The 27,219-nt window shown below is 40.5% G+C and overlaps 2 protein-coding genes across 5 annotated transcripts in view; one reads left to right on the forward strand and one right to left on the reverse strand.

Annotated features, from left to right (window-relative positions):
* Nucleotides 1-26,586, reverse strand: part of SMYD4 (SET and MYND domain containing 4) — a 38,708-nt gene extending 12,122 nt beyond the window's left edge. For 2 of the 4 annotated variants that reach the window (XM_004012550.5, XM_042255494.1), the window contains exons 1-5: nt 26,350-26,586; nt 25,435-25,580; nt 10,852-10,996; nt 5,996-6,085; nt 3,449-4,613 (exon numbers count right to left, since the gene is read on the reverse strand). In XM_004012550.5, the coding sequence (XP_004012599.2) occupies nt 3,449-4,613; nt 5,996-6,085; nt 10,852-10,996; nt 25,435-25,568 (1,534 nt within the window). In that variant the 5' untranslated portion in view covers nt 25,569-25,580; nt 26,350-26,586. Of the gene's footprint in view, nt 1-3,448; nt 4,614-5,995; nt 6,086-10,851; nt 10,997-25,434; nt 25,581-26,349 lie in introns of those variants that run through there. The other 2 variants (XM_012185460.4, XM_042255495.2) reach the window with 2 other exon arrangements.
* Nucleotides 26,587-26,885: 299 nt separating this feature from the next.
* RPA1 (replication protein A1) overlaps nt 26,886-27,219 on the forward strand; it is a 43,260-nt gene continuing 42,926 nt past the window's right edge. The window contains 1 exon segment of the mRNA NM_001161889.1: nt 26,886-26,918. Within this exon segment, the coding sequence (NP_001155361.1) occupies nt 26,886-26,918 (33 nt within the window).

A 27,219-nucleotide genomic window follows, 5' to 3' on the forward strand; every position in this document is an offset into this window, starting at 1 on the left:
CGCAGGCTTAGCTGCTCCTCAGCACGTGGAATCTTCCAGGACCAGAGATCGAACCCATGTCCCCTGCACTGGCAGGTGAATTCTTCACCACTGGACCATCAGGGGAGTCTGGTGTCTACCTCTTTAAGTGGTTCAAAAGAAAATTCTCATGAAACGAAAAACTGTGAGGAATTCAGCATCCATAATAAATTTTTATTGGAGCCCAGCCAGGCACATTCATTTGTATACTGTTTATCATTGCTTTCATGCTACAACTGCAGCTGAGTGGCTGCAAAAGAGAACATATGGTCTGCAAAGCCCCAGATATTTACTATCTGGCCCTTTGCAGAAAAAGTTGGCTAAACCCTGGTCTATAGGACACAAGCTTTGATGACTATATCTCTGAATTCCCTATTTTATTATGTTATCTTGGTTTCTATATCCTTATTTTTAATACATTTTATCAAAGTGGCATATTAAAGTTTCTTATAACCATGGAGTTTTTGCCAGTTTCTCCATGTATACTTAGTCACTTTTGTTTTACAGACACAATCTCTATGTTCCTGAGAGCTAAGCTTGATGATATATTTCAGAAAAGTTTCCTTTACAAAAATAAAATGCCTCTTTGTTTTACTAGATATCTTACCTTGGGTTCTACTGTTCTGTATTAATACCCTGATTTGCTTGTGATTCCTGACATGTCTTGCCCAAACACTTCATGTTGTTTCAAGTGTCACCTGGAGAAGGGAATGGCAACCCACTCCAGTATTCTTGCCTGGAGAATCCCATGGACAGAGAAGTCTGGCAGGCTATAATCCAAGGGGTTGCAAAGAGTAGGACACAACTGAGCAACTAACACTTTTTGTAAACAGAATATAGTTGGATTTTAATCTTTTTGACCAATCCTAAAAGATTCATTTAATAGTGTTTAGTCCATTTATATTTACTGTTAAAGACTCATTTTTATAATTTTCCTATCTTTTGCTCTGTGAACTATTTTTTTTTGAATATTTTTTGTTTCCCTAGAATGAAGGGAAAGGTATACAACCAATTTTAAATTTACTAGAATAATGTTACCACAGTGTGAATATGTGTTTTTAATTTTACAAATACAGATATGTTAAAAAAAAAAAGCCATAATCACCCATTATTTCCACTTTCAGAATTCATCACTGCTAATTAAGACTTTGGTATTTTTACTTCTAGTGTTTTTTTTTTCTATGTATACACAGTTAAAACATAAGTAAGAATAAATCATGCATAAAATACTAGAACCTCATAGATGAAGACAGAGTCTCCTTTTCCAATCACTGCAGGTGACCAGTATTATGGTACGTATCTATTTTTCTAGTCCTTTTCAGCCACAGAAGATAAAAGTGTTCCTGACTATACATATTCTTCCTACCAAAATTAATTCTTAACAACTTGTGAAAAATTTTACCCACAACTTGCTGTGTAAATAAAAAATTAACTGTAATGCAACACCATGCACAGGGAATAAAAACATTTAGGCTTATGATTCTCTGACCATAAGGGGGAGGCCAATGAAGGAGGGTGGATGGAAAACACGTTTGTCCCTCTGGCTTTGCCATCCTGCCTCAAGGATTCAGCCTGAGTTAGTGGTCGCCACTATTGTTTTTCGCAGACAACAGTTTCCATAGTTTTGCAAGCTACTGACATTTATATCTTTTCGCATATGTTCTACTTAGTATTTTAGAGGCAAGACATAATAGAATCAAGAGGTGGTAGCTTTCTGCTGTATAATCTGGAAGCTCTATATACTACTTTTTATATTCAGAAAAACAAAACAAAATGAAAACAGTATTTTTTAAAATGCCAGTGAATGTACCCGAGGGAAAACACAATTCTGGAGAAACACTCAACAGATATATTTTAGAAGGTAGCAACAGCTCAAAGCAGCAAAAGGCAGAGAAGAAAACGGAGACTGGCTTGCAGTGTGATTCTGTTGTATCATGGGATGAGGCCAGTGCTATTTTGGGATGTTTCCTGTGCTTCAGGATGGGGAATTGAATCCTGCCCCAAAATATGTCCAATGAAATACCTATACACTGTATAACTTGGCAGCTGAATTAAAATTAGAGAGAAAAAATATAAACAAAACATTGACAGAATTCTATATTACCTCATGTGAGACAATCAAAAGAGCTAAGCATATATAGTTCAGTGAAGCCACATTTAATATTTGCCTATAAATCCTAGGTGTAGATATGACCTCATTTCTCCCCTCCAGAGAGCTAATTAGGAAATTGAGAAATCCTGAGCTGACTGAATTGAAACACACTGTCTGCTAAAATGGAGATCAAACAACAGAAATGTTGGAAACACCATTTCTTTGCTAATAATAGTATCTGTTGTCAGTACAATCGTATGAGAGGTGGCACTCAGGATGCTGGGCACAGGTAACCTCCCCATCTACCTTAACAGCCTCATCTCCAGGGTCTAGTTCAGGAAAATAGGGCTAGGCTGGTCTCTGTCTAGCAACAGCCCTGAGACCAAAGGCAGCCCAAACACAGACATGGCAATCCATGTTTGATCAGAAACAGTCATACAGCCCACTACAGCAGTGCTGCCTGAGAAGCTGCGCTGGGCCAGATTCCTCTCTTGCAAATGTAAAACAGAAGAATGGAGGGAAAAATCTGTCGGGTGAAAAGAGAATAGACAAGAATAGCTGTGTCACAGGAGTGAGTTAAGATTCTGATACTTTAACTACAGACCCTGCTCCGTCTGCAGTCTTATTTGTTGTGACTGTTTTGTCTAGATTGTTTGAGCTTTCCTTCACAATAAAAAATTAACAGTATAGGATTTCCCTGGTGGTCCAGTGGTTAAGGATCTGCCTGCCGATGCACGAGACATGTGTTTGATCTCTGATCCAAGAAGATTCCACATGCTCCGGGGCAATTAAGCCTGTGCACCACACCTACTGAGCCCACATGCCACAACTACTGAGGCCTATGCACCCTAGAGCCCATGCTCTGCAACAAGAGAAGCCACTGTAATGAAAAGCCTCTGCACCACAACTAGAGTAGCCCCTGCTCACTGCAACCAGAGAAAGCCTGTGCACAGCAATGAAGACTCAGCACAATCATACATAAATAAAATTTGAAATAAAATTTCAGTTAAAACAAAAATTAACAGTGTAACAGAGTTTTTTTTTGGGGGGGGGATAGGATTTTTAACTTTGTTTTTAGAGATAAGCACATCAGCTTCACAAGTCTGTAATGTTAGGTGAGATTAAACTACCCATTTTACAGATGAGAAAGCTGAGGCAGAGTAGGATCAAAGTAATTTAAAGTCACAGAGCTTCTCGACAGCATAAGCATAAGACAGCTGTGTCTTCCCTTAAGCCACTGATTTGACTACTGTTCTCCTTTACGGTTCTTTCTCCACTGAAAATGTTAGCTCCGTCAAGAACAATATTGTAAGGCAGAATAAAGAGGTTTCCTCTTACCTGTTTGCTGGATGGTCGTTATTGCCTGAGCATTACACTGCAGCTGTAACATGTGTCTCAGCATGGCCACTCCCCAAACATTCAGCTCTGCACCCAACACAGGAGTCTCTGCAGCTTTCAGCTTAGTTGGTTTCAGATCTGTTGTGAAGGCCTGTAAACCAGCTGCTTCGAGCTGCCTGCACAGTGCAGAAACACTTACAGCACAGAGGAATTTGTACTCAGGGCTATGGTTTTCAGTATGGGGTAAAAGGTGGAAGATGGCATTATAATTCCTTTCATATTTCCCATTAATATCACATCCAGGAATTGGGGTCTCAACTGCTTTATCCGTTTTTTCCCCCTCTCCTCCCTGGCCATATTTGAGTATCTGTGCCGGAGTCTTGCTTTCGGGTAAGCAGATGCCCTGGTTACTCATCTCACCACAGAGCTTCTTTATGACTTTGCCAACATCCTCAAACCTAGCTAAAAGAGTCGACCTCAGGGCAACATGACAAAACACACCCAGTGTGAGAAGCAGAGCCCCCAGAGAACACTCCACACTATGGTAGCGATCCCAGGCCTGCTGCATACACTCCTGGCTGCAATACTTGGCATAGCTGCATCCTTCACAGGGAACCGGGGCCAGAGTGTGCCTCAGACATCGGTGACAGTGAAGGTCCCCACTGGTAGCTTGGATTTCCCACTTGCTCTCCAGGCTATGAGGCCTCAGTGGCACTTCTCCTGGGTTAAGGACACTCACAAAAGCATCCTCTTTCACCAAAAGCTCTCCTGGGAGGATATCTTTTGTGGCAACCAGAAAGCGGCCTTTTAAAGGGTCTATATGTAAGGTGACAGAGGACGAGGCGCCGGGAATTTGTTCATTCTCTTCCCTTAGGTCCATACCCTCAAAGGTTTTAGTTAGAGCCTCTGGGAAGATCTCTGGGAGATTCTTCTTTTCTTGTACCTTCACTTTCACACGACAGAGGGTTCTCTGCAGAATCTGAAACTGGGAAGCTGAGAGGGTTGGCTTGGCAGCAAAGCTACTTTCAAGATCAATGATGGTCTGGCTTGCCTCCTGTGGTCTCCCCAGGGTCACCAGACACTCTGCCTTACGCAACAGCAGCTTGGGTTGCAATCTTTCTGGATACCCATGCATCTGTGCTCTGACGATATCTTTAAGGCATGTCTAAAAACAGAAAGTAGATTCCCAAATGACCGTTAGTCCCCACTCTATAAAATATTCACTTGGAAGTCTTAACAAAAATCTACAAGTGAGTGAAGGATTATTAAAAATAGAGCAACTACAACCACGTGCTTACTTCTTTAAATCATATTGTACTGGGATCTTTTAATGATTAGAAACACATGCTGAAGGTATTATGTTTAACTGTCATTAACTATTTTTGATTCTAGGGAAAAAAGTTTTACAGATAGAAAGAGGCATATTACGGCGATTAAGAGGGCATCCCAGTACAGACTTTGTCTCTTACTAGTTGTATGACCTTATGCAAGTGAATTAATTTCTCACTGTTTAAGTTTCCACATCGGAAAAAAATGGGGATAATAATACCTCACAGGATAAAAGTAAAGATGAAAACAAGGTAATATACCTGAAGTGTTAAAAAGGTGCCTAAACACAGTATGTGCTTAATATATGGGACTCATTATTGTAAGAAGTAATATAGGAAAGATATAAAGGGCTAAATGCTTCACAAGGTCTTCCCATTGCTGCCTTCAGTAGCCCAGGCTTTTCTTGCTGGGGGACTGGAGTTAGATTCTTGCTCTTCTCTTTTGGACCAAAGGGCTTAAGTGTGAACTTGTGATTACTCAAATAGTTGTTTCCCCTACCCCCGCCACCTTTCTAGTTTTGGTTGTGCTGGGTCTTCGTAGCTGCTCAGGTTTCTCTCTAGTGGTGGAGGAAAGGGGCTGCTCTCTAGTTGCGGTGCGGCCTTCTCATTGAGGTGGCTTCTCTTGTTGCGAGGCACGAGCTCTAGGGCTCTCTCTCAGCAGCCGTGGCTCCCGGGCTCTAGAGCATAAACTCAATAGCTGTGGAGCACCAACTTAGTTGTTCTGCAGCACGTGGAATCTTCCCTGATCAGGGATCAAACCTGCATCTCCTGAGTTAGCAGACAGATTCTTTTACCACTGAGCCACCCGGAAGCCCTACAGGGATATTCTTAAACCCACTCATCTACTTATTAAAAAAAAAAATAACCCAAACAAATAGTTTGCAAACACTTAGAACCGAAAGCATTATTAGCAACAGCTGTGTATATCACAATTGATCTTAACACCTGAGGACTGCTGACCCACTGGACAGAGTCCATGGCCCAGGGGAACGTGCACGTCTCTTTCCTGCCAACCAACACCACCCTACATAATAACCTGTGACAAGTGAAGTGAATGATGAGGAAGAACAAGTTCAGGAGGATATCAATTTGCTTCTGATTCAACCAGTTGCACAGGGCCCAATTTTAGTGTTCCGAGGTAGAAGCAAGGATGAAGGTCTAGTGCCCCCGGGAACCCCCTGCGATCCTCTCCAATCTCACCAGGCATTCTGATACTCACTTCATACTGACCCAGGTGGAAGAGGGCTGCAGAGCGATTGGCATAGCACAGTGAAATGTCCGTAGAGTTGGGCCCCGAATGTGATACTCCCTGAAGAACAATGAACCAGTTAAAGGCATATACGTGGAAACTAGCATCTTCAGAGTTTTGTTTTTTTTTTCCTAGAAAACAGGGGCTTTGCTACAAAAGACTGTATACAATTGGGACAAGTTACTGGATCTCTTTGTGCTTCATCTGCTTCATTTTTAAGTACCTTAGAGCAGAGCTGAGAAGATTAGGTGAGGAAATATGTGAAGCATTCTGAAGACAGCAGCTTCAGTGTCAGCCACAAGACAACACTCAAGGTAAACAAAAACTGGGGACTGTAACCTGGCACATACCGAAGTGTGAGGGGAGCAAACAGAAATTCACACAAGAAGAAAAGCTAATGACATGTGGGAAACAATTCATAGACAGATAGTCAAATACATGAAAACGAAAGCAGACAAAGGCAACTTTTTTCTACCACCAAATCGGCAAGGAATAACCATAAAGGTGGCATCTCCAATCACTGGAGAAAAGATTGGGATTATTCAATGAAAGTACTGACACAAGTAGCCACCAAGGAAAAATAAAGTTGGTTCTCAACAGATGATAAAACTTTCACTAGGATAAGTTCCCAGCGGATCGAAACCTTAATGTAAAAACTGCAACTGTTTAAGAGCACTAGAAGAAACTACATGAATAGTCCAAAGTGATGCTGGAGTGAGAAATACCTTTCTAATTATGACACAAACCCAGAAGTCATAAAAGGTTAATAAATGTGATCACATAAAAATAAAAAATTTCTTCGGAGCAAAAACCAATAACAATATCAAAAGACAAATATTGAACTGGAAAAAAATATTTGCAACTCCTATTACAGGCAAAGGGCTCATTTCTTTATGAACAGTCCTACAGATCAATAAGATGACAAGTAATAATTTAGTAGGAAAATAAGCAAATGATAGGAACAATTCTCATGGGAAATATAAACGGCCCTTAAACAAATGAAAAATGCTCAACCTCATTCATAATCAGCAAAATGCAAATTAAAACTCTGCTGAGATGCTATTTTTTACTTATCAGATTGGCGAAGAAAAGTAAAATTGATAGGATACTCTGCTGGCATAGGAATGAGACACATTTTTTCTACATTGCTAGTGGGAATGTAAACTAGCTGCACGACTACTGAGGCAATTCAGCAGTACATGCATCTCTTAATATAAATGTGCTGAGGCTTTCTAGTTGGTTAGTGGTAAAGAATCCACCTGCTGATGCAGGGGTCACATGAGACACAGGTTTGATCCGTGGGTCAGGAAGATTCCCTGGAGCCGGAGATGGTAACCCACTCTAGTACTCTTGCCTGGAAAATTCCACGCAGAGGAGACTAGCGGGCTATAGCCCATGTGGCCAGAAAGGCTCAGACATGACTGAGCATATACACTACATTTATATACGTATCTGTATCTCCACTGACCCAGCAGTTCCTCTCCTAGGGATTAATCCTACAGATATAATCTCTTATCCTACACATATATGCAAAATAACATACATGAAAGGCTTCTCATCACTGAATTGTTTGAAGTAACAAAAGATAGGAAACAAACATTGATCTAGAAGATGCTAATAAATTAACATTACATCCATACAACGGAACAGAAGTGGAAAAACTGCAGTGCTTAACAGTGTGTGTAGAATGTTATTTACATGAAAAGAGTGCATGTGTGCAGGGGTAGCAGATTATTTGTATTTATTTGTGTTTGGTGAGGTACCTCTGGAAAAATACCTTTTAACAGCATCAGTGCCACTCGCTTTTGGAGATGGAAACGAGGTGGCTGGGGAACAGAGGAAGCAGACGGCACTGTATATCCTTGCGCCTTTAAAATTCTAACTATGTAAGCACATTTCCTATGCCAGAATAAATAGATAAAATAATGATAATAATACCGTAATAATCAGTATTGCTTAGGATCTAGAGAAATGAACATCCCATGCTCTGGTAGAAGGGGAGTAACTAGCTTTTTCCTGGAGAAAGATTTAGCATCAAGTGCCAAAGGCCTAAAAAAAAAAAACAACCACATTCAATTGACCCAGCAATTGCCCTTCAAGGAATTTATCCTGAGGAAATAATCAGGTGTGTACAAATATTTACATAGAAAGATGCTCCTTGCAGCTTTATGATACCAAACAATCTGCCAACATTAGGAGATCTTAAATCAAGTATAGTTCTCTGTAATGGAACACTAAGCCAGCCGTAAAAAAATCATGTTCTAGCGGAAAATTTAATAACATGAGAAAACGGTCACAATAAATTGTTGAGGGGAAAAAAAAGCAGGTTACAAAACACTAAGTACAGCATCATCACAATTTTGTACAAGAAAAACATATTTTCAGAGGAAAAAGAGGCTGGCTGGATATAAGCAAAAATGTTAACAGTGCTTATCACTGGTTATGGGATTTTTTTCTTACTCTTTATGCTTCTCTGTATTTTCCAAGTAAACATATATTACATTTACAATCAGATAAAAACAACAAATATTATTTCAAAAAAGAAAGAAAATAGCAACTCTATGGGAAAATGGCAAAGTACCATAATCACCAAAATACTAGCTTCATGAAATAGGAAGGCTCATATCCTGCATTCAGAACAAATCTTAATTTTTCATCTGATTTTACTTTTTTTAGTTTATTTTCCTTGAACAACTTCCCTGCGATCACATTTATGACGCGTATGCATGCAGCTGAAGAAAGATTAGCTCTGAAAAAGAACTATTAAGGCATTTATCAGTGATCATTGCATCTAGTGGGTTTTAGTTCTTCGGCAATCACCAACACGTTATTCAGATAAATACCTTCTTGTAGCATCACAAAGCGGAGCTTTTATCAATTTTAGAAGATACTGTTGTTAGTCTGATAGTTGGAAAACTAATTCCAAACTTTAAGCATAGGTCTGTTTAAGATGCAGAGTAGGGGGTACTCACTTCAAAAGCACTGGCTTCCCTGATAGCTCAGTTGGTAAAGAATCTACCTGCAATGCAAGAGACTCTGGTTCCATTCCTGGGTCGGAAAGATCCGCTGGACAAGGGATAGGCTACCCACTCCAGTATTCTGGCTTGGAGAATTCCATGGACTGTACAGTCCATGGGGTTGTAAAGAGCTGGACACAACAGAGTGACTTTCACTTTCACTTCAATCGCACACTCATTCTTTCAATAGACAAGGTTCACAGACCTGGTTCAAGGGATTGATACATTCTTGCTTTAAACCCATATTTATCTCTAAAAAATTATGGAAGGAAGTCACTCAGGAATCTTTTACCAGTTCCTACTCTGGAAGCCTTCTCATGCTGTTAATGGAGTTCTCATGAACAGTAGATCACAACAAACTGGAAAATTCTTCAAGAGATGGGAATACAAGACCACCATATCTGCCTCCTGAGAAATCTGTATGCAGGTCAAGAAGCAACAGTTAGAAATGGACATGGAACAACAGACTGGTTCCAAATAGGAAAAGGAGTATGTCACCCTGCTTATTTAACTTATATGCAGAGTACATCATGTGAAATGCTGGGGTGGATGAAGCACAAGCTGGAATCAAGATTGCCAGGAGAAATATCAATAACCTCAGATACACAGATGACACCACTCTTATGGCAGAAAGCAAAGAAGAACTAAAGAGCCTCTTGATGAAAGTGAAAGAGGAGAGTGAAAAGCTGGCTTAAAACTCAACATATAAAAAATGAAGATCATGGCACTCAGTCCCATCATTTTATGGCAAATAGATGGGGAAACAACGAAAACAGTGAAAGACTACTTTTTGGGGCTCCAAAATCACTGCAGATGGTGACTGCGGCTGCGAAATTAAAAGACGCTTGCCCCTTGGAAGAAAAGCTATGATCAACCTAGGCAGCATATTAAAAACCAGAGACTTTGCCAACAAAGGTCTGTCTAGTCAAAGCTATGATTTTTCCAGTAGTCATGTATGCATGGGAGAGTTGGACCATAAAGAAAGCTGAGTGCTGAAGAATTGATGCTTTTGAACTGTGGTGGTGGAGAAGACTCTTGAGAGTCCACTGGACTGTGAAGAGATCAAACCAGTCAATCCTAAAGAAAATCAGTCCTGAATATTCATTAGGAGGACTGATGCTGAAGCTAAACTCCGATACGTTGGCCACCTGATGCGAAGAACTGACTCCTTGGAAAAGACCCTGATGCTGGGTAAGATTGAAGGCAAGAGAAGAAGGGGACAATAGAGGATGAGATGGTTGGATGGTATCGCCGACTTGATGAACAGGAGTTTGAGCAAGCTCTAGGAGTTGGTGATGGATAGGGAAGCCTGGTGTGCTGCAGTCCATGGGATCGCAAAGAGTCGGATATGACTGAGTGACTTGAACTGAGCCTTAATCTAAGTCACACTGGCTATAAGCTAACCTGGTGGCTAGCCCCCAAATCCAACTTCTCTCTAAACTGGGACTATCACACACTAACAGCCTCATCAGTTATTCAGACAAAAAAGGCACACAATTCAGTGAGAGCTGACAGACATGGGTGAGGGAGGCCAAGGCTTCCAGTAAGGCTTGCTACACTTGTGCCTGAGGGATATGTGAAGAGAAGTTTCTTAACGGAATTTGGGACATACAATACAAACTCTCCTTTGTTTCAGAATATGAACAGAAGCAGAGTTGTACCAGTTTTCTTTTTCAAATCCAATCCAGAATTAACAGACAAGGTTACTAGTGGCTATACCACTTAGCAAGAATGGTTCTATCTTTTGAAGAAATATGCACTGTTGAACTGTCGAGACAACTCCTCCTGCTCGGCTGGGGTAGGTCTTACCTTAGAGTACAGCACTGCGGCTCCCATATAATCCTTCGCCTGAAATTTTTTGTTTCCTTTTTCTCTGTAGAAAAGGGAAGCATCGGGGTCCTTTCCAACAACGTAGCCTCCAGAAAGCCTTTTTAAAAACATCTCATCCTCAGGTCTTCACGAAGAAAGAAAAAACAATGACCAGAAAAAAAAAAAAAAGGTACAGATTTGTTATTTCAAGGGAAACGAACCATTGCACCTGAAACAGGAGTGAGTGCCTATAAAATACTGGGACGAAAGAGGTTGGATGTGTTATGGAACATGACTGGGGAAACCACCTTTGGTCTGAGAGACAAAGGGACTAGAATTTCTATTTAGAGGACAGAATACACTTTATTTATTTATTTTGGGGCTGTGCTGTGTCTTCATTGCGGCATATGGGCTCTAGAGCACGTGCGCTCAGTAAGCCCACATCACGTGGAAACTTTTAGTTCCCCCAGCAGGGATTGAACCTGAGTCCCCTACACTGGAAGACAGATTCTTAACCATTGGACTTCCAGGGAAGTCCCGTCCACTTTTTATTCTATATCTCATAATTACTGGCCAATAAACCATTCCTTGGATTAATGCATTATACAGAAGTTTGGGTGTGGAGAATGACATAATACACAAGAGTCTGTACTAAGACGTAGTCTCCGCCTAAACTTTATTGAAAATACCTGAGTGAACAGCTGACAGAGGGGAGAGAGGGAGGAAGGGAGAGAGTGAGAAGAGGGAGGGGGAGAGAAGACTGAAGAAGAGGAGAGAGAAGATGAATCATACAGTTAGTGTAGTGAACTGCTAACATCTGGAGAAACTAAAAGAAGGGTGCTGCACAGCCATTCTTTACCTTATTTTTGCAAGAAAATCTGAAATTGTTTCAGTTTGCAAAGTGTTTAAAAGTATATGAATTCTCTAATATAGAAATATACAAACATACACCTTTCTTCCAATAAAGAAAAACAGTATAGAATAACCTAGCCTATACTCTGACTATACAGTGCAATGAAACAAAATATGAACAAAATGGGAACTAAAAATCCTCCCAAGCAACTCTTGGGTTAAAGGGGTAATCAAATTCAAAACTGAAGAATGTTCAGAAAACTATTTTTCAAATTTTTGTTTACAAAGATCTACCACAAGAAATACCTTTCACGTTGTGATTCAGTGTGATGCATCTGTGTATATATGGAAATTTCACAAAACATTATCTTTCATTTAATGTCAAATATGGTTTTATTAATATTTAAACACAATATAGAAAAAAATCTCAAAATAAATAACAGAGAAAGAAAAATAAGGAAAGATTTTATTTAATTCAGAAGGTGTGCTTGCCTGTTCAAAATTTATTCCAGTCCAGAAAATATGAGGACAATAACCCACGTATATCTGATACACACAGATCCTATTCTTTGCTCTATTTGCTTCTGTGTTGTTTTAAATTAGGTTAAATCTGCAAATCCTATTCAAACAAAAAAGTTGTGATGAACAGTAATAACAGGAAAACTCTTCTTGCCTAACAATGACTATTCTTTAATCTTAATCCAAAATGATGACAAACTCAATGTTTTTGTAATTGTTCTTTAGTGTAATTAAGAACTAAGCTGCAATAACTCATTCTTTCTTGCAGCACCGAGTTTAACTCAGTAATTAAAAGTTTTGAAAAGCAAATGGATGGTCTTTTTTTTTAATATGTCAAATTTTCTTTTGGAATGTTAGGATAAAAAATGTGTGGAAATGAGATGAAAAACGTTTTTCTTTTGGTGGGGGTGCACTCTGTGGCATGGTAGGTGTTAAGTTTCCCACCCAGGGATTGAACCAGTGCCCCCTGCTGAGGAAGCTCGGGGTCTTAATGGATGGACCACCAGGGAAGTCCAAGATGGGACAATTTTCTGGTTAATTCTTTTTATTGTGGTAAATATTTTTAAAATTATCATTTTAACTATGTCGAAGTGGACAGTTTTAGTACATTCATTAATATTGTGCAATCGTCACCACTATCCATTTCCAGAACTTTTTCACCAGCCCAAACTAGAACTTTGTACTCATTAAGCAATAACTCTCTATTCTTCCCTCCTCCAGCCCTGGTAACCTCTATTATACTTTCTGTTTCTATGAAGTTGTCTATTCTAGGTACTTCATGTAAGTGGAATCGTACACTGTTTGTCCTTCTATGTCTGGCTTGTTTCACTAAGCCTAACATTCCCAAGGTTCTGTTTTCACAGCTGAATAATAGTCCATTGTATGTATATACCACAGTTTCTTTATCCATTCATCTGTTAGTGGACATTTGGGATATTTTCACTCTTGGGCTATTGTGAATAATACTGCTCTGAACACTGGTGTGCAAGTAAATCTGTTCAAGTCTCATTTTCAGTTCTTTTGGGTATAAACCCAGAAGTGGTATTGCTGGATTACATGGTAATTCTAGTCTAAAATTTTTGAAAAACTGCCATATTGTTTCTCATAATGGCTGGACCATTTTACATTCCCACCAACGGTGCACAAGGGCTCCAATTTCTCTGCATCCTCACCAACACTTTTTTTTTTTCCTGGATAGTAGCCATGCTAACGAGTATTAGGACAATAAGGTATCTTGCTGTCGTCTGACTTGCATTTCCCTAATGATCAGTGATGCTAACAGCATCTTTCCATATGCTTATTTCAGGTGCTTATCTTCTTTGGAGAAATACCTATGCAAGTCCTTTGTCCATTTTTAATTGGGTTTGTTGTTGCTGTTCTTGAGTCTAGGATTTCTTTACACAATCTGGATAGTAATCCCTTAGCAGCTATATGATTTGCAATATTTTCTCCCATTCTGTTGGTTGCCTGCAGACAACTGCCAACAGAATAAATACTCTGTTGGTATTGCCACTTGAGGCACTAAATATTTCACTTTGATCAAGTCTGATTTGCTTGTTTTTTCTTTTGTTGCCTGCGCATTTGGTTTCAGAGCCAAGAAAAGATGCCAAATCCAATGTTATAAGCTTTGGGCTTATGTTTTCTTCTAAGATTTCTATAGTTTTAGCTCTTAAATCAACTAAATTGCTTGAGTTATTTTTGAGTTAGCTTTTGCATATGGTTTCAGGTAAAGGTCCAGCTTCATTCTTTGGCATGTAGAGTCTAACTTGAAAGCAGATAGAAAGAACCAAGCTCTTTCCTCTAGCCATGCCTTCTCTTTATAGAGCCCTAGAGAGGTAGAGCCTCTTATAAGCTTGATAGGCAAAGCAGAAAGGCCCAGCCCCAGCAGAGAGTACAGAAGATGAGAGCTGAGAAGCTATAGCTTAATAACTAGCATCCATTCACACATGCACATTTTTTTCCTGAAAGTAAGTGCAGTCATCATGGAAGTTCACCTCCAAGCATTTCACCATGCCTCTGCTAAGAATAAGGACATTCTCCTATATCTTGATATTGCAATATCATTATCATGCCTAAAAAATTAACTCTAATTCAAATATCATTTAAAATCTCTCCATTATTCCTAAGATGTCTTTTTTTTTTTCCCCTTACCCCAGCCTGATGCAGGATCAAGGTTCTAATTACTGCACTTAGCCATTATTTCTCTTTAGTCTCTTTTGAGGTAGTTCCATGATTTTTATTTTTCATGACTAACTTTTCTGAAGATTCGGGCCAGGAAAATGTTCTACATTCTGGTTTTTTCTCATTGTTTCCTCATGATTAGATTCAGATCAAACAATTTTTGCCAAGAGTAATAGTACATTATTAAATCTGTATACTTTTTGCTGCTTCAAACCGGGAGACATATAATGTCAAGCAGTCAGTCCCACCACCACTGAGGATGCTGTTTGGTCATTTGATTGGTGACTGTTAGATTTCTCCAATATAAAGATAATTTTCCTCTTGTAGTAAGTAACATTAATAAGTAATCTGTGGGGCTTTGAGGCCATGGGAATAATCTCTTTCTAGTGATCTTTCTTCTAATGGTTTGAGCATCCATTGATGATTATTGCCAAAATTCAGTTATTACACTGGGGGGTTACAAAATGGTGATTTTCTAATTTTATCATTATTTTTAAACTTATTAATTAGCATTCTTCCGTAAAGACAAATGTTGCCCTCTTTTCTTCTTTTACTTATTTATCTACTTATTTGAATATCACCATGGACTTAAAAAAATTCATTTTTATAAACCATTATCATCATACTTTTTGATGCTCACACTGTCCTAAATTTGGACAGTGGAAACTCTTTAGACTGGTTCCTATGTTATTTTTATTTACATAAATCCATTAGTCTTTGAGCATCTCCTTGATTTCTGGCAAGACAAAGTATTCCAGTTGTACCAGTATAAAACCAAAACAAATGGAAAGGCAGTGAGTACAGATAATAACTCTGTTAAGGATTCCCTAGGACACTGCAGATTATCAGTGGGAGAGGTTCACTTGTCTCAAGAGGTCTGGATATTGACAAAAGGCATCTAATTGGGGAAAATATTCCTCAAAGACTGTAAATGGCAAAAAAGAAAAGTGCATGCCTGGCTTTAAGCTTGAAAGGCCCAATTCACATTTTCCTTTAACGGACAAGCATATGGAGATTAGAAATTTAAATCTTTTTTGGTCATTTGAGATTACAATTAGCTAATTTTACAAACAGCTCTTCAGAACTAACTTGTTAAGTAAAGAAGTTTGGGGATGAAACAGTGAGAGGTACACAGAACAAATAAAAACACAGGGAATAATTAACTTCAGGGAAAACAAGAGTTGTATCAGAAAGGAAATGTAATTCAAAATATACTTTGCAGTTCACATGATATCTACAGAGACATAATGATATACACGGTGAAAACTGGTTTAACCCGTATTATAGTCTATTAGCTATACATCTGTGGATCACAACAAACTGTGGAAAATTCTTAAAGAGATGGGAATACCAGACCACCTGACTGGCCTCTTGAGAAATCTGTATGCAGGTCAAGAAGCAACAGTTAGAACTGGACGTGGAACAACAGACTGGTTCCAAATAGGGAAAGGAGTATGTTAAGCCTGTATATTCTCACCCTGCTTATTAAACTTATATGCAGAGTACATTATGAGAAATGCTGGGCTGGATGAAGCACAAGCTGGAATCAAGACTGCCAGGAGAAATATCAATAACCTCAGATACACAGATGACACCACCCTTATGGTAGAAAGTGAAGAGGAGCTAAAAAGCCTCTTGATGAAAGTGAAAGAGAAGAGTGAAAAAGTTGGCTTAAAACTCAACATTCAGAAACCTAAGATCATGGCATCTGGTTCCATCACTTCATGGCAGATAGGTGTGGAAACAATGGAAACAGTGACAGACTACTTTTCTGGGCTCAAAATCACTGCAGATGGTGACTGCAGCTGTGAAATTAAAAGATGCTTGCTCCTTGGAAGAAAAGCTATGAGCAATCTAAACAACATATTAAAAATCAGAGATATTACTCTGCCAACAAAGGTCTGCCTAATCAAAACTCTGGTTTTTCCAGTAGTCACGTATGGATGTAAGAGCTGGACTATTAAGAAAGCTGAGCACCGAAGAACTGATGCTTTTGAACTGTGGTGTTGAAGAAGACTCTTGAGAGTCCCTTGGACAGCAAGGAGATCCAACCAGTCCATCCTAAAGGAGATCAGTCTTGAATATTCATTGGAAGGACTGATGCTGAAGCTGAAAGTCCAGTACTTTGGCCACCTGATGTCCTTGGAAAAGACCCTGATGCTGGGAAAGACTGAAGGTGGGAACAGGGGAGGATGACAGAGGATGAGATGGTTGGATGGCATCACCAACTCAATGGACATGAGATTGAGTAGGCTCTGGGAGTTGGTGATGGACAGGGAAGCCTGGAATACTGCAGTCCATGGGGTCATGAAGAGTCAGACATGACTGAGTGACTGAACTGAACTAATACATTGTGAACTATAATATAGTTATGATGACAGAATGAGGGAAAAACAAAAATATACATGGAGAAGGCAATGGCAACCCACTCCAGTACTACTGCCTGGAGAATCCCAGGGATGGGGGAGCCTGGTGGGCTGCCGTCTATGGGGTCGCACAGAGTCGGACACGACTGAAGCGACTTAGCAGCAGCAGCAGCAGCATGCATATGAACTGGGAGTAAAGAGAGCTAGATTTGGCATCTAAAACTAAAAACTCAAAACTAACATTATTAGCATACTGCTTGCTGCTGCTGCTGCTGCTAAGTCGCTTCAGTCGTTGTCTGACCCCATAGACAGCAGCCCACCAGGCTCCTCCATCCCTGGGATTCTCCAGGCAAGAACACTGGAGTGGGCTGCCATTTCCTTCTCCAATGCATGAAAGTGAAGTCGCTCAGTTGTGTCCAACTCTTAGTGACCCCATGGACTGCAGCCTACCAGGCTCCTCTGCCCATGGCATTTTCCAGGCAAAAGTACTGGAGTGGGTTGCCATTGCCTTCTCTGAGCATACTGTTTAGCAATATGAAATTAAATACTGGAAGAAACAGTGAAAATAATTTTAAATATCAGTCTTTGAGGAACAGAAATGGGTAAAAGACAGAGAATTGCTGTTTTTCTTTATAAGCTTTGAAGTATTATTTGACTTCTTACATTATATGCATATTCTGCTGTGCTATGCTTAGTTGCTCAGCTGTGTCCAACTCTTTGCAACCCCATGGACTGTAGCTCACCAGGTTTCTCTGTCCGTGGGATTCTCCAGGCAAGAATACTGGAGTGGATTGCCATGTCCTCCTCCAGGGGATCTTCCCAATCCAGGGATCAAATCCAGGTCCCCTACATTGCAGGCAGATTCTTTACTGTCTGAGCCACAAGGGAAGCCTGATATGCATATTACTCTGATAAAACATGAACTAAAAAAGGAAAATATTTCCACTTAATAAGGTACCATGTCTACACAGTTTTACAAGATCTTCTACCAGCTTTAAAGAATCAAATAATCCCTACAATACATGAATTATTTCAGAGCACATAGAAAGATGGGAAACTCTCCAATTCAGGCTATGAGGCTACCATAACCCTGATACCAAGAGCTGACAAATAGAGCAAAAAAGAACATGTCATCTAATACCATTTCAGAACACAGATATAAAAATCCTAAAAATAACATCAGCAAATTGAATCTAGCCATGTGTTTAAAAAAATGATAGATAATAACCAGAGTTTACCTCCAAAACAGTTCAACTTTAGTACAGCTACTGATATCAATTCTGCATTAACAGATTAAAGGAGAAAAAGAAAATGATCATTCCTCTTAGAAGATACGAATATGCAAAAAAAGAACTGATAAAATTCAGCACTTATTTATGATGGAATGTAAGGCAACTTCCATAAACTGAAAAGGGTATTACATAATACTATATACCTGTAGCAACGTCCTGAATGGCTATTTCTATTCAACATTGCACTAGAGGTCTAACTAATGTTATAATTAAAAGGTAGAAGAGGTACAAATATTGGTAAGGAAGATTACTACTTGCAGATATACATACTAAAAATTCTAACTGGACTGGCATAAAAATGATGAAATAAAGTGAAAGTACAGTTAGGTGACCTGTTATGATTCCTAGCTTACATTTATACCATCAATCATCAGTTAGATAATTTAACTGGGGGGATAAGTCTTAGTCACAAGAACAACAAAAACCTTGTAAGAAGTAAGAATAAATCTGAGAGGAAATGTACAAGATCTATATAAAGAAAATGATAAAAAATTTTACTTATGGACATAAAAGAAGCCCTAAACATGTGGCAAGACATACTCTTTACTTGAATGAGGAAATTTAATATTGTAAAGATGTCAAATCTCCCTAGATGAATCTATAAATCCAACACAATTCCAAAAACCCAATGACACTTTTTATTGAACTTGACAGTCAATTCTGAAGTTCACATGAGGGAAATGTATATAAAAATAGCCAAGATAGTCTTGAAAAAGAAGAATGACCCTGTATGTGTGTGGGTGAAGTTGGCTTAACAGAGACCAAAGCCACATTTGTACCAGACTTTTCTGCCTTCAAGTGCTCTTTCTCACTACGTCTGGTAATAAAATCTCAGGGGGAACCCATTCCTTGTGGTTGGAGGGGGACTGACCCCAATTTCACAAGCGGGTTGGGCATGTGGTGCAGGCCTGGCCACTCAGAGGAGCTCACACCTTTGGTTGAAGGGATATGCATGCCACCAAAGAAAGGTTGATCAGAGTCCAACTCAAGACATTTTTTTTGACCAAAACTCTTGGGAAAGATGACCACTTTTCTTGTAGTTATTAAGCTATTATCAGGGTATGCTCAAGGCTACCAGTGGCTATCCTGAGTACCAGGGGGAGAGAGTGCCTAACAGATGAAGAGATGGGAGTCTGATGACATCTTCTGAGCTCCTGGACACAACTTTGTGTAAAAACAGGTCTGCCTTTCTGCACATCCTAGTTTCATAGCCCGTAGATTTCCTAATTTGGGCTGCGTTCTGTCACTTGACTGAAAGAATTCTAACATGATACTATAAAATCACAGTAATTAAAACTCTTTGGTTTTGGCACAGAAATAGAGCCTAGGAACACATTTACAGATAAGTGGGAATTTAATTTTTAATAAATGTGGCATTTTGAAGCACTGGGGAAAGGATGGACTATTCAATTAACGATGTCAGGAAATCATCTGGGGAATAAAACTTAAAACACTCCCTCACATCATATACAAAAAATAAATTCCAGATGGATTAGAGAGCTAAAACACTAGAGCTATCAAAAAAGTTAGAGCAAAATAAAACATTTTTTATAATCCCGGGGAAGAGTAGACTACCCTAAGAGACATAACCCAGAAGCCATAAAAGAAAATGACAGATATGGCTGTGTACAGATTAAAACACATACATACAATTTATACACGAGAGACACCATGAGTAAAAATTTTTTTAAGATAAATAATAGACTAGGAGAAAAATTAGTAGCATGCACCATAAAGAAATACATAGCCAGAGTCATGAAGACTTCTTATGAACAAGAGAAAGATAAATGACCCACTAGAGAAATGAGCAAAGGAAAGGAACAAAAAATTAACAGAAGAAACAGAAATGGGTAACATTGCAAATGGTGTTACTGTAACTAGTCATCAGACAAACGTGAATTGAAACGTTATTTTGTCCTTAAGGGTGCCAAAATTAAAGACTGTTGCTTTCTAATGCTGGTGAGAGCACGTTTATGGTAAATGGGTAAAGCCTTCTTGGAAGACAATTTGGCAGTATTTATTAAATTTTTCATGCACATAATCATTGATACAACAAATCCTCTTCGAACAATCCATCTTAAGTTCTAAATATATGTATAAAAACATACATATAAGCTGTTCACTGCAGCACTGTTTGTAACAGTTTAAAAAAAACCACCCACAATACTATTTTACCATTTCCCAAACACAAGAACCTTACAACAACTTAACACCATTTACTCATCTTGCCCTTTGAACTACTGATGTCATGTCTTTGAAATGTTTTAAATCCCACAAGACGTTAACATCATCGTTTTATTTTTGTCATCATTTCAAATAATTAATTCAAAACTATGTACCCACATATGTACCTTTTCATTCCTTTCTGCAATTACAATGCTTCCTAACCTGAAGAACTTACTTCAGTATTTCTTAAAGCTCTGATTCGCCGAAGAAACAGTCTCTCAGATTTTTCTTTTGCATTTATTTTTGAAAGATACTTTCATTAGGTATAGAATTCTAGGTGGGAAAGTTTTACTTTGTTTTTCTTTCACCACTTTAAATGTGCCATTCAGGGGTCTTCTAGCTTCTACAGTTTCACTGAAAAAAAACTAGCCATCAGTCATATTCTTACACCCAAAAGGACAATGGACATTTTTTTCTTTGGTTATTTCTCAGATTTCCTCTTTTTATCTCCTTTAGTTTTAAGCAGTTTGAGTCTGATGTCTCTAGGTGTGATTCTATTTATGTTTACACTGTCTGGGACTTGCTGGGCTTCTGGAATCTGTGGGTTGACGTCTTTTTATCAGTTTTAGAAAATCTTTGGTCATCCTTTTAGAATACTGCTTCCATCTGACTCTCTTCTTTACTGACACTCCAATTACAGGTAAGTTAGACATTTGATTGTATCCTATATATCTCTGTACGCCATACCATTTTTTCCATTCTTTTTTTCTTCTTGTGCTTTGTTTTTCATTAACCTGTAAACCACTTTCCTAATCTAATTTTCCACTGCATCCAATTTTCTGTCAAGCTTGAGAATTAAGTTGATTTCAATTACAGTATGTTTTGAATTCTGAAAAGTCTACTTTTTGCCTCTATTATTTAAAAATCACTTTTATTGTGGTAAAATACGCACAGTATAAAATTTACCATCTCAACCATTTTAAAGTATATATTCAGCAGTAGTATATACATTCATAATGTTACACAACCATCGTCAACATCCATTTCCATAACTTATAAAACTGAAACTCTAAACTCATGAAACAATAACCCTGTTTTCCCCCACCCTCAGCTCCTGGCAATCACCATTTTACTTTCTGCCTCTTTGATTTTGACTACTCTGGAATACCTAAATTTGATTTTTTAATAGATTCTCATTCTCTGTTGCAATCTATTTTTTTATCCGCTTAGTCCATCTCCTGCAGTTTCTTCAACATGTTAGTCAGAGTTATTTAAAAGTCTGTCTATAAACTCCTGAAATCTATAGACATCAATCGATCTATTTCTAATGTTAATTTTTTTCCTCTTCATTACTGGTTATTTTTCTGCCCCTCTGCATGTTTAGTAAATCTGTGTTCCTGACACTGTGTACAAAAGACATAAGGAAGCAAGACAACATCTTTCACCGTGAAAGTGTCTTCTTTCCTATACTAGATAGACAGTATGAGGGCTGGCCTATATTTATCCAATCAAGAGTTGAACTGGATCAGTGCTGGGCTACAGGCTTACTAAAACTCAGTACATCTGTGGTTTCCTCGGGTGTGGACCTCCTGAGGTTTTGGTTGAGAGACTAGGTCTCTTGTCTCCTCATGCATGAAAGTTTTGGTCTCTGCATGTTTTGAGCAAAGATTTTCAATAACTTTTTTTTGGCTGTGCCATGCAGCATGTGGGATCTTAAAATGTATCCCCAGGGATCGAAAATGTATCCCCTTCAGTAGAAGCAGAAGACCACTGGACCTTCAGGGAGGTCCCTAGGATTTTCAACTTACCACAACAGAGATGCAGAATCCAGCAAATGGCTCGAGAAGAAGATTGTATGTGTGTTTTTGTATACAAAAAGAACATAGGAAAGACCTATGGCCAGTGATCTGGAGGGCTTCCCTGGTGATGCTAGTGGTAAAGAATCTGCCTGCCAATGCAGGAAACACTAGAGACTCACATTCGATCCCTGGGTTGGGACGACACCCTGGAGGAGGGCATGGCAATCCACTCCACTATTCTTGCCTGGAGAATCCTACGGACAGAAGAGCCTGGGGGCCTACAGCCCATGGGGTTGCAAAGAGTCAGACGTGACTGAGTGACTAAACCCCACCACTTAGATGCCCACTGGACACTGCCAACTGGAATATGAACCGGTAAAGTTCCTTGGGCAGCTCCACCTGCAGCTTTCCCAGGTACAGAAATTTCATCCTTCTACCTCGGCCCTGTAGGTCTCCATCACAAGAGCCACTTTTGCCTTCTCTCATTCTCTAATACACCATATCCCACCTGTCAGGAAATGTGATTAAATCCACCATTGGAATTCAATCACTTCCCATCCCCACTACTACCACCCTGGCCCAAATTACTATCACCTCCTCTCTCACTTGGATTAAAGCAATAAGCCTCCCAACAAATCTATCTATCTCCATTCTTGCTCTTTCTACGAAAGTGAAAGTCGCTCAGTCATGTCCGACTCTTTATGACCCCGTGGACTATACAGTCCATGGAATTCTCCAGGCCAGAATACTGGAGTGGGTAGCCTTTCCCTTCCCCAGGGGATCTTCCCAACCCAGGGATTGAACCCAGGTCTCCCACATTGCAGGTGGATTTTTTACCAACTGAGTTATCAGGGAAATGTTCCTCCTGTAGTGTACCCTCAACACAGTGGTTAGAACAATCCTTTAAAACAAGGATCAGCAAACTTTCTCTAGAAAGCCAAAGAATAAACATTTAGCCTATATGGGCCAAGAGGTAAAAATTGAGGCTGCTACAAACGTACTTATATAACAAAAAGAAAAACATGCTTTTATTGACAAAATTCAAAATTAATAGTAATAACTGAGTACATTTTTAAACAAAGTCTACTAAGGAGAAAATGAAAAACAAAAAATTTTTAAAGGATCCCATTTTGCTAAACTGGAGCTCAAAGCCAATGTCCCCCATCATCAATTTGACTACAAATGTTTATCTGTAAAAACCATTCTTAGCTGAAGGCCACACAGAAACAGGCAGTGGGATGGATTTACCCTGTGCGATTTATCAGATCATATCATTCTCATCTCAAAAATCCATTAATAGTTTTCTATTGTTGTGTAACAATGACCACAAATTCAGCAGGTTAAAACAATACCCATTTATTATCCTCAGTTCTGTAGATCAGAAGTCCAGGCAGGCTTGCCTGGGCGCTCTGCTTAGGGCCTTAAGAGGCTGAAATCAAGGTGAGCTCTTCTACAGAAGGTGTGGGAAAGAATCTGTGCCTAAACTCATTCAGGCCATTGACAGAAGCCAGTGCCTTGCAATTGTGGTCTGAGGTTCCCATTTCCTTGCTGGCTGTTAGCCAGGAAGCACTCTGGGCTTCTAGAAGTTGCCTGCATTCCTTGTCATGTGGCTCCATCTTCAAAGCCAGCCAAAGCACATTCAAATCTTATGCTTTGAATCGCTCTGATTTCCCTTTCTGCTACCAGCTAGGACAAACTCTCTGCTTTTAAAGGTCTTGCTTGATTAAGGTTACACCCACCCGGTAATTATATCTCTAAGTCAGCTGGCTTGGGACTTGCATTACATTTGCCAAATCCCTTCCTAGCAGTGTTTAGGTTAATGTCAGATTAAATAACCAGGGGACAAGACTGGTGGGGGTGAGGGGCATCTTTAGCATTCTGCCTATCACATGCTGCAACAACTTCCTACTCAGAGTAAAAAGATAAGGCACTAATAAAAGGCCCACTCGATCTGTGAAACCTGCTCCCAACTCCCATGCATGTCCCATTACTTCTCTGACGGTATTTCCTACCACTCTCCCTCGGGCTCACTCTGTTTATTCACTACTACCTGTTCACCCAACTTGCTATTTTTTAAACCAGGCCAGATACTCTCCCACCGTAGGCTCTCTGCCCAGAATTCTCTTCTATCAGACATCTACTTTGTTAACTCCTGTATGGCCAAGACTCTGCTCCACTTTTGCTCTTTCAAGAGGCATATCTGACGATACCATTTAATACTACAACCTGTACTCTCATTCCTAGCACTGGCTATTGCCCCGACCCCATTCAATTTTCCTTTTTTCAACTGCACTTATCACTTTTAACATATTATACACATTATGATGTTTATTTCTGTCCCTCCTTGGTAGTAAGGATCTTTATCTATTTTTTTAAATTCGTTTATCTATTTTTGGCTGAGCTGGGTCTTCATTGCTACCTGGGCTTTTTCTCTACTTGAGGTACATGGACTTCTCATCGTAACAGCCTCTCTTGGTGCAGAGCCTGGGTTCTAGGACAAGTGAGCTTAAGAAGTTTCAGCACACAGGCTCAGCAGGTGTGGCTCCCAGGTTCTTGAGGACAGGCTCAGCAGTTGTGGTGCGTGGGCTTAGCTGCTCCGCAGCATGCCTCCTGCATTGGCAGATTCTTTACCACTGAGACACCAGGGAAGCCCCTTTGTCTATTTTTTAAAATGATGTGCTTTTGGTTTACTAAGCACCTGGCACAGTAGCTGGCATGAAACAGATGTTCTCATAATTCACTGAACGAGGTTCTGGGAAGTTGTTTCGGTTTCTCGTACACATGTGTGTACTAGGTCGTGATGTACAATATGTTTCTTGTTGAAGAGTGTAGTCAAGAGTGTTTGAAAACTACTTAGGTTAGACCATATGACCTCCATGGTTCTTTCCAAATAGAATTTTTAAATTTCTATGTGCAGCCACTGAATCTGCACCATATCCTTTGGGATATGGCAAGGTGTACAGCCTAGTGACTACCACAAGGCATGACTACTTGGCCTTGAGTCAGCATGCCTGCTGACACTGACAAAGCTAACGAGCATCCATCCACCTGCCAACGCAGAAGACTCAAGAGACACAGGTTCAATCCCTGGTCGGGAAGATCCCCTGGAGAAGGGAATGGCAACCTGCTTCAGTATTCTTGCCTGTAAAATCCAGCGGACAAAGGAGCCTGGCAGGCTACAGTCCAAGGGGTCGCAGAGAGTCTGACATGACTGGGCATACACATACCTGTTCTATTGATGTAATAGGTTAGAAAGCACTGTGGAAATATCAAGAACTGTTGAATGCCCCAAAAGAGAAAAATCTGCACTTAACTCTTCCATCAGAAAAAGATACAATCTGAGAGGAAATCATAAAAAGAACACTTCCCAGATCAAAACTTCCCTGACTGAAGCTTTCATTCACTTACTGAAGAAGTGCAGATGAGTGAAGAAAGAGATCATTCAAAGTCTCTGCTGTAGAAATGGTGACCTGAATGGACTTGGGGAGCAAAGACCACTTCTGAAGTACGTAGGATTTCCACTCATCCACGGGCAGATCCATGCTACTTCAGACCTAAAAAATGAATAAGAAAACAAGGAATTCAGTTTTCTACAAATGCATAATTCCAGAAAATCGATTTCATTCAAGCATGCACCACGAGGCCACAAAATCAGATCTTGTAGTCTCTTCCTACAGTTGTTTACATGCCAGGGAAGGATGTATCCTCTCCCGCACCAATTCACATCCCTTCATTCAGAAATTATTTACTGAAAACTGACTTTGTTCCTGGCATCGTACTAGGGAACGGTTATACAATGATGAATCAGATTTCTTACATAGTTCAGTTTTTTCTTTTCAATCCCGAGGTCCCTTCTTTAGTTCAAGCCCTCACCATTTCCTGTCTGGCATTCTTTCTCGAGTGTCATAATTAGTCTTCAGGCCCTCAGACTATCCCTCCCTGTTCCCCCTTCCCAATTTAGTCCATCCTCCATACTGAGACCGATGTCAATTCTCTGCCTTAAATTCACTGATGCTCCTCCTAGAACTTGGGGAAGCCCAGTACAAACCCTTTATCATTTGACCCCTGACCTACTTTCTGATCAAGTCTCGCTTTTTCCTCTATACCCTACTATCCGAATTTGCACACATCCTTCAAGACTCAGTTCAAATGGTTCCTACTCCGAGAAGCCTTCCCTGATTTTGGCACCTGTGACGACAGGCGCACACTTTGCGTCTCTCCTGGGACCCAAACCACGTCTACACTGAGTTAAGGCTACTCACAGCAGAAACTCCCTCGACATACTGTGCTCCCCTCTGGGAGTAGGGACCAGGTCTTATTTACCTTGAGAGACCCCCCCCACTGTGCCCAGTTCAGGGTCTGGCACCTGCGGGAGCTCAGCTCGGTGTTGCTGAAAGAAGCGAGTCACTGCTTCGACTACTTTCAGTAGCAGAATTATCAGGGAACCCCTCGAACACTCCTCTGGGCTAGCAGTCTATGGCTGCCCGCCGAAGGCCGAGCGCGGTACGTTTCCTAGAGCCCGCGGGGAAAGCTCCCGGAACCCCTCCGCCCTGCGCCCTTGGCGGCGCCCGCGTCACGGTTCGCGCGCCCCAGCGCTCGGCGCCCCGCCCCTAGGCCCCCGCCATCCCGCAACAAGGCTCGGGACCCGGACTCCGGTGGGTCACGTGAGCCGCGTGCCGCGCCTCAGCCAATGCGGCGGCTGCTTGGCCCTGAGACTGCCGCGTGCCGTGCGCACGTCGGGAGGCGGGGGCGGTTCACGCAGCTCCTCCGGCCAATCGCCTTGGAGCGCGCGGGTCCCCGGGAGTAAAGCCAGGCTTGTGTTGGGGGAGCCGGAGCGCGGGAGTTGTTGCAGCGGAACCATGGTGGGCCACCTGAGCGAGGGGGCCATTGCGGTGAGGCGACGCCTGCGAGCTGGGCGCGGTCCGGGGCGGCTGTGGGCCCTGGGGCCGTGCGGGTGGAGGAGGGGGAGAGAACACAGGAGCCGGAGTGATAGCGGGGGTTGGGTAGGAACCCCTGGATGACTCCCTAGAATCATCAGTTAACGCATTTTTATCGTCATCTTTTTCAACATGCTCATGTTTTTCCTGCTTCAGGAATTGAAACAAAGTAAACGATTGATCTTCCCCCATCTCTCTCCTGCAGCCACTCTTTCTTCTTCCCTTCCCCCATCCGCAGCGAAACTTTTTGCAAGAG

This window comes from Ovis aries, chromosome 11 (genome assembly GCF_016772045.2).
Source record: "Ovis aries strain OAR_USU_Benz2616 breed Rambouillet chromosome 11, ARS-UI_Ramb_v3.0, whole genome shotgun sequence".
Classification (NCBI taxonomy): Eukaryota; Metazoa; Chordata; class Mammalia; order Artiodactyla; family Bovidae; genus Ovis; species Ovis aries.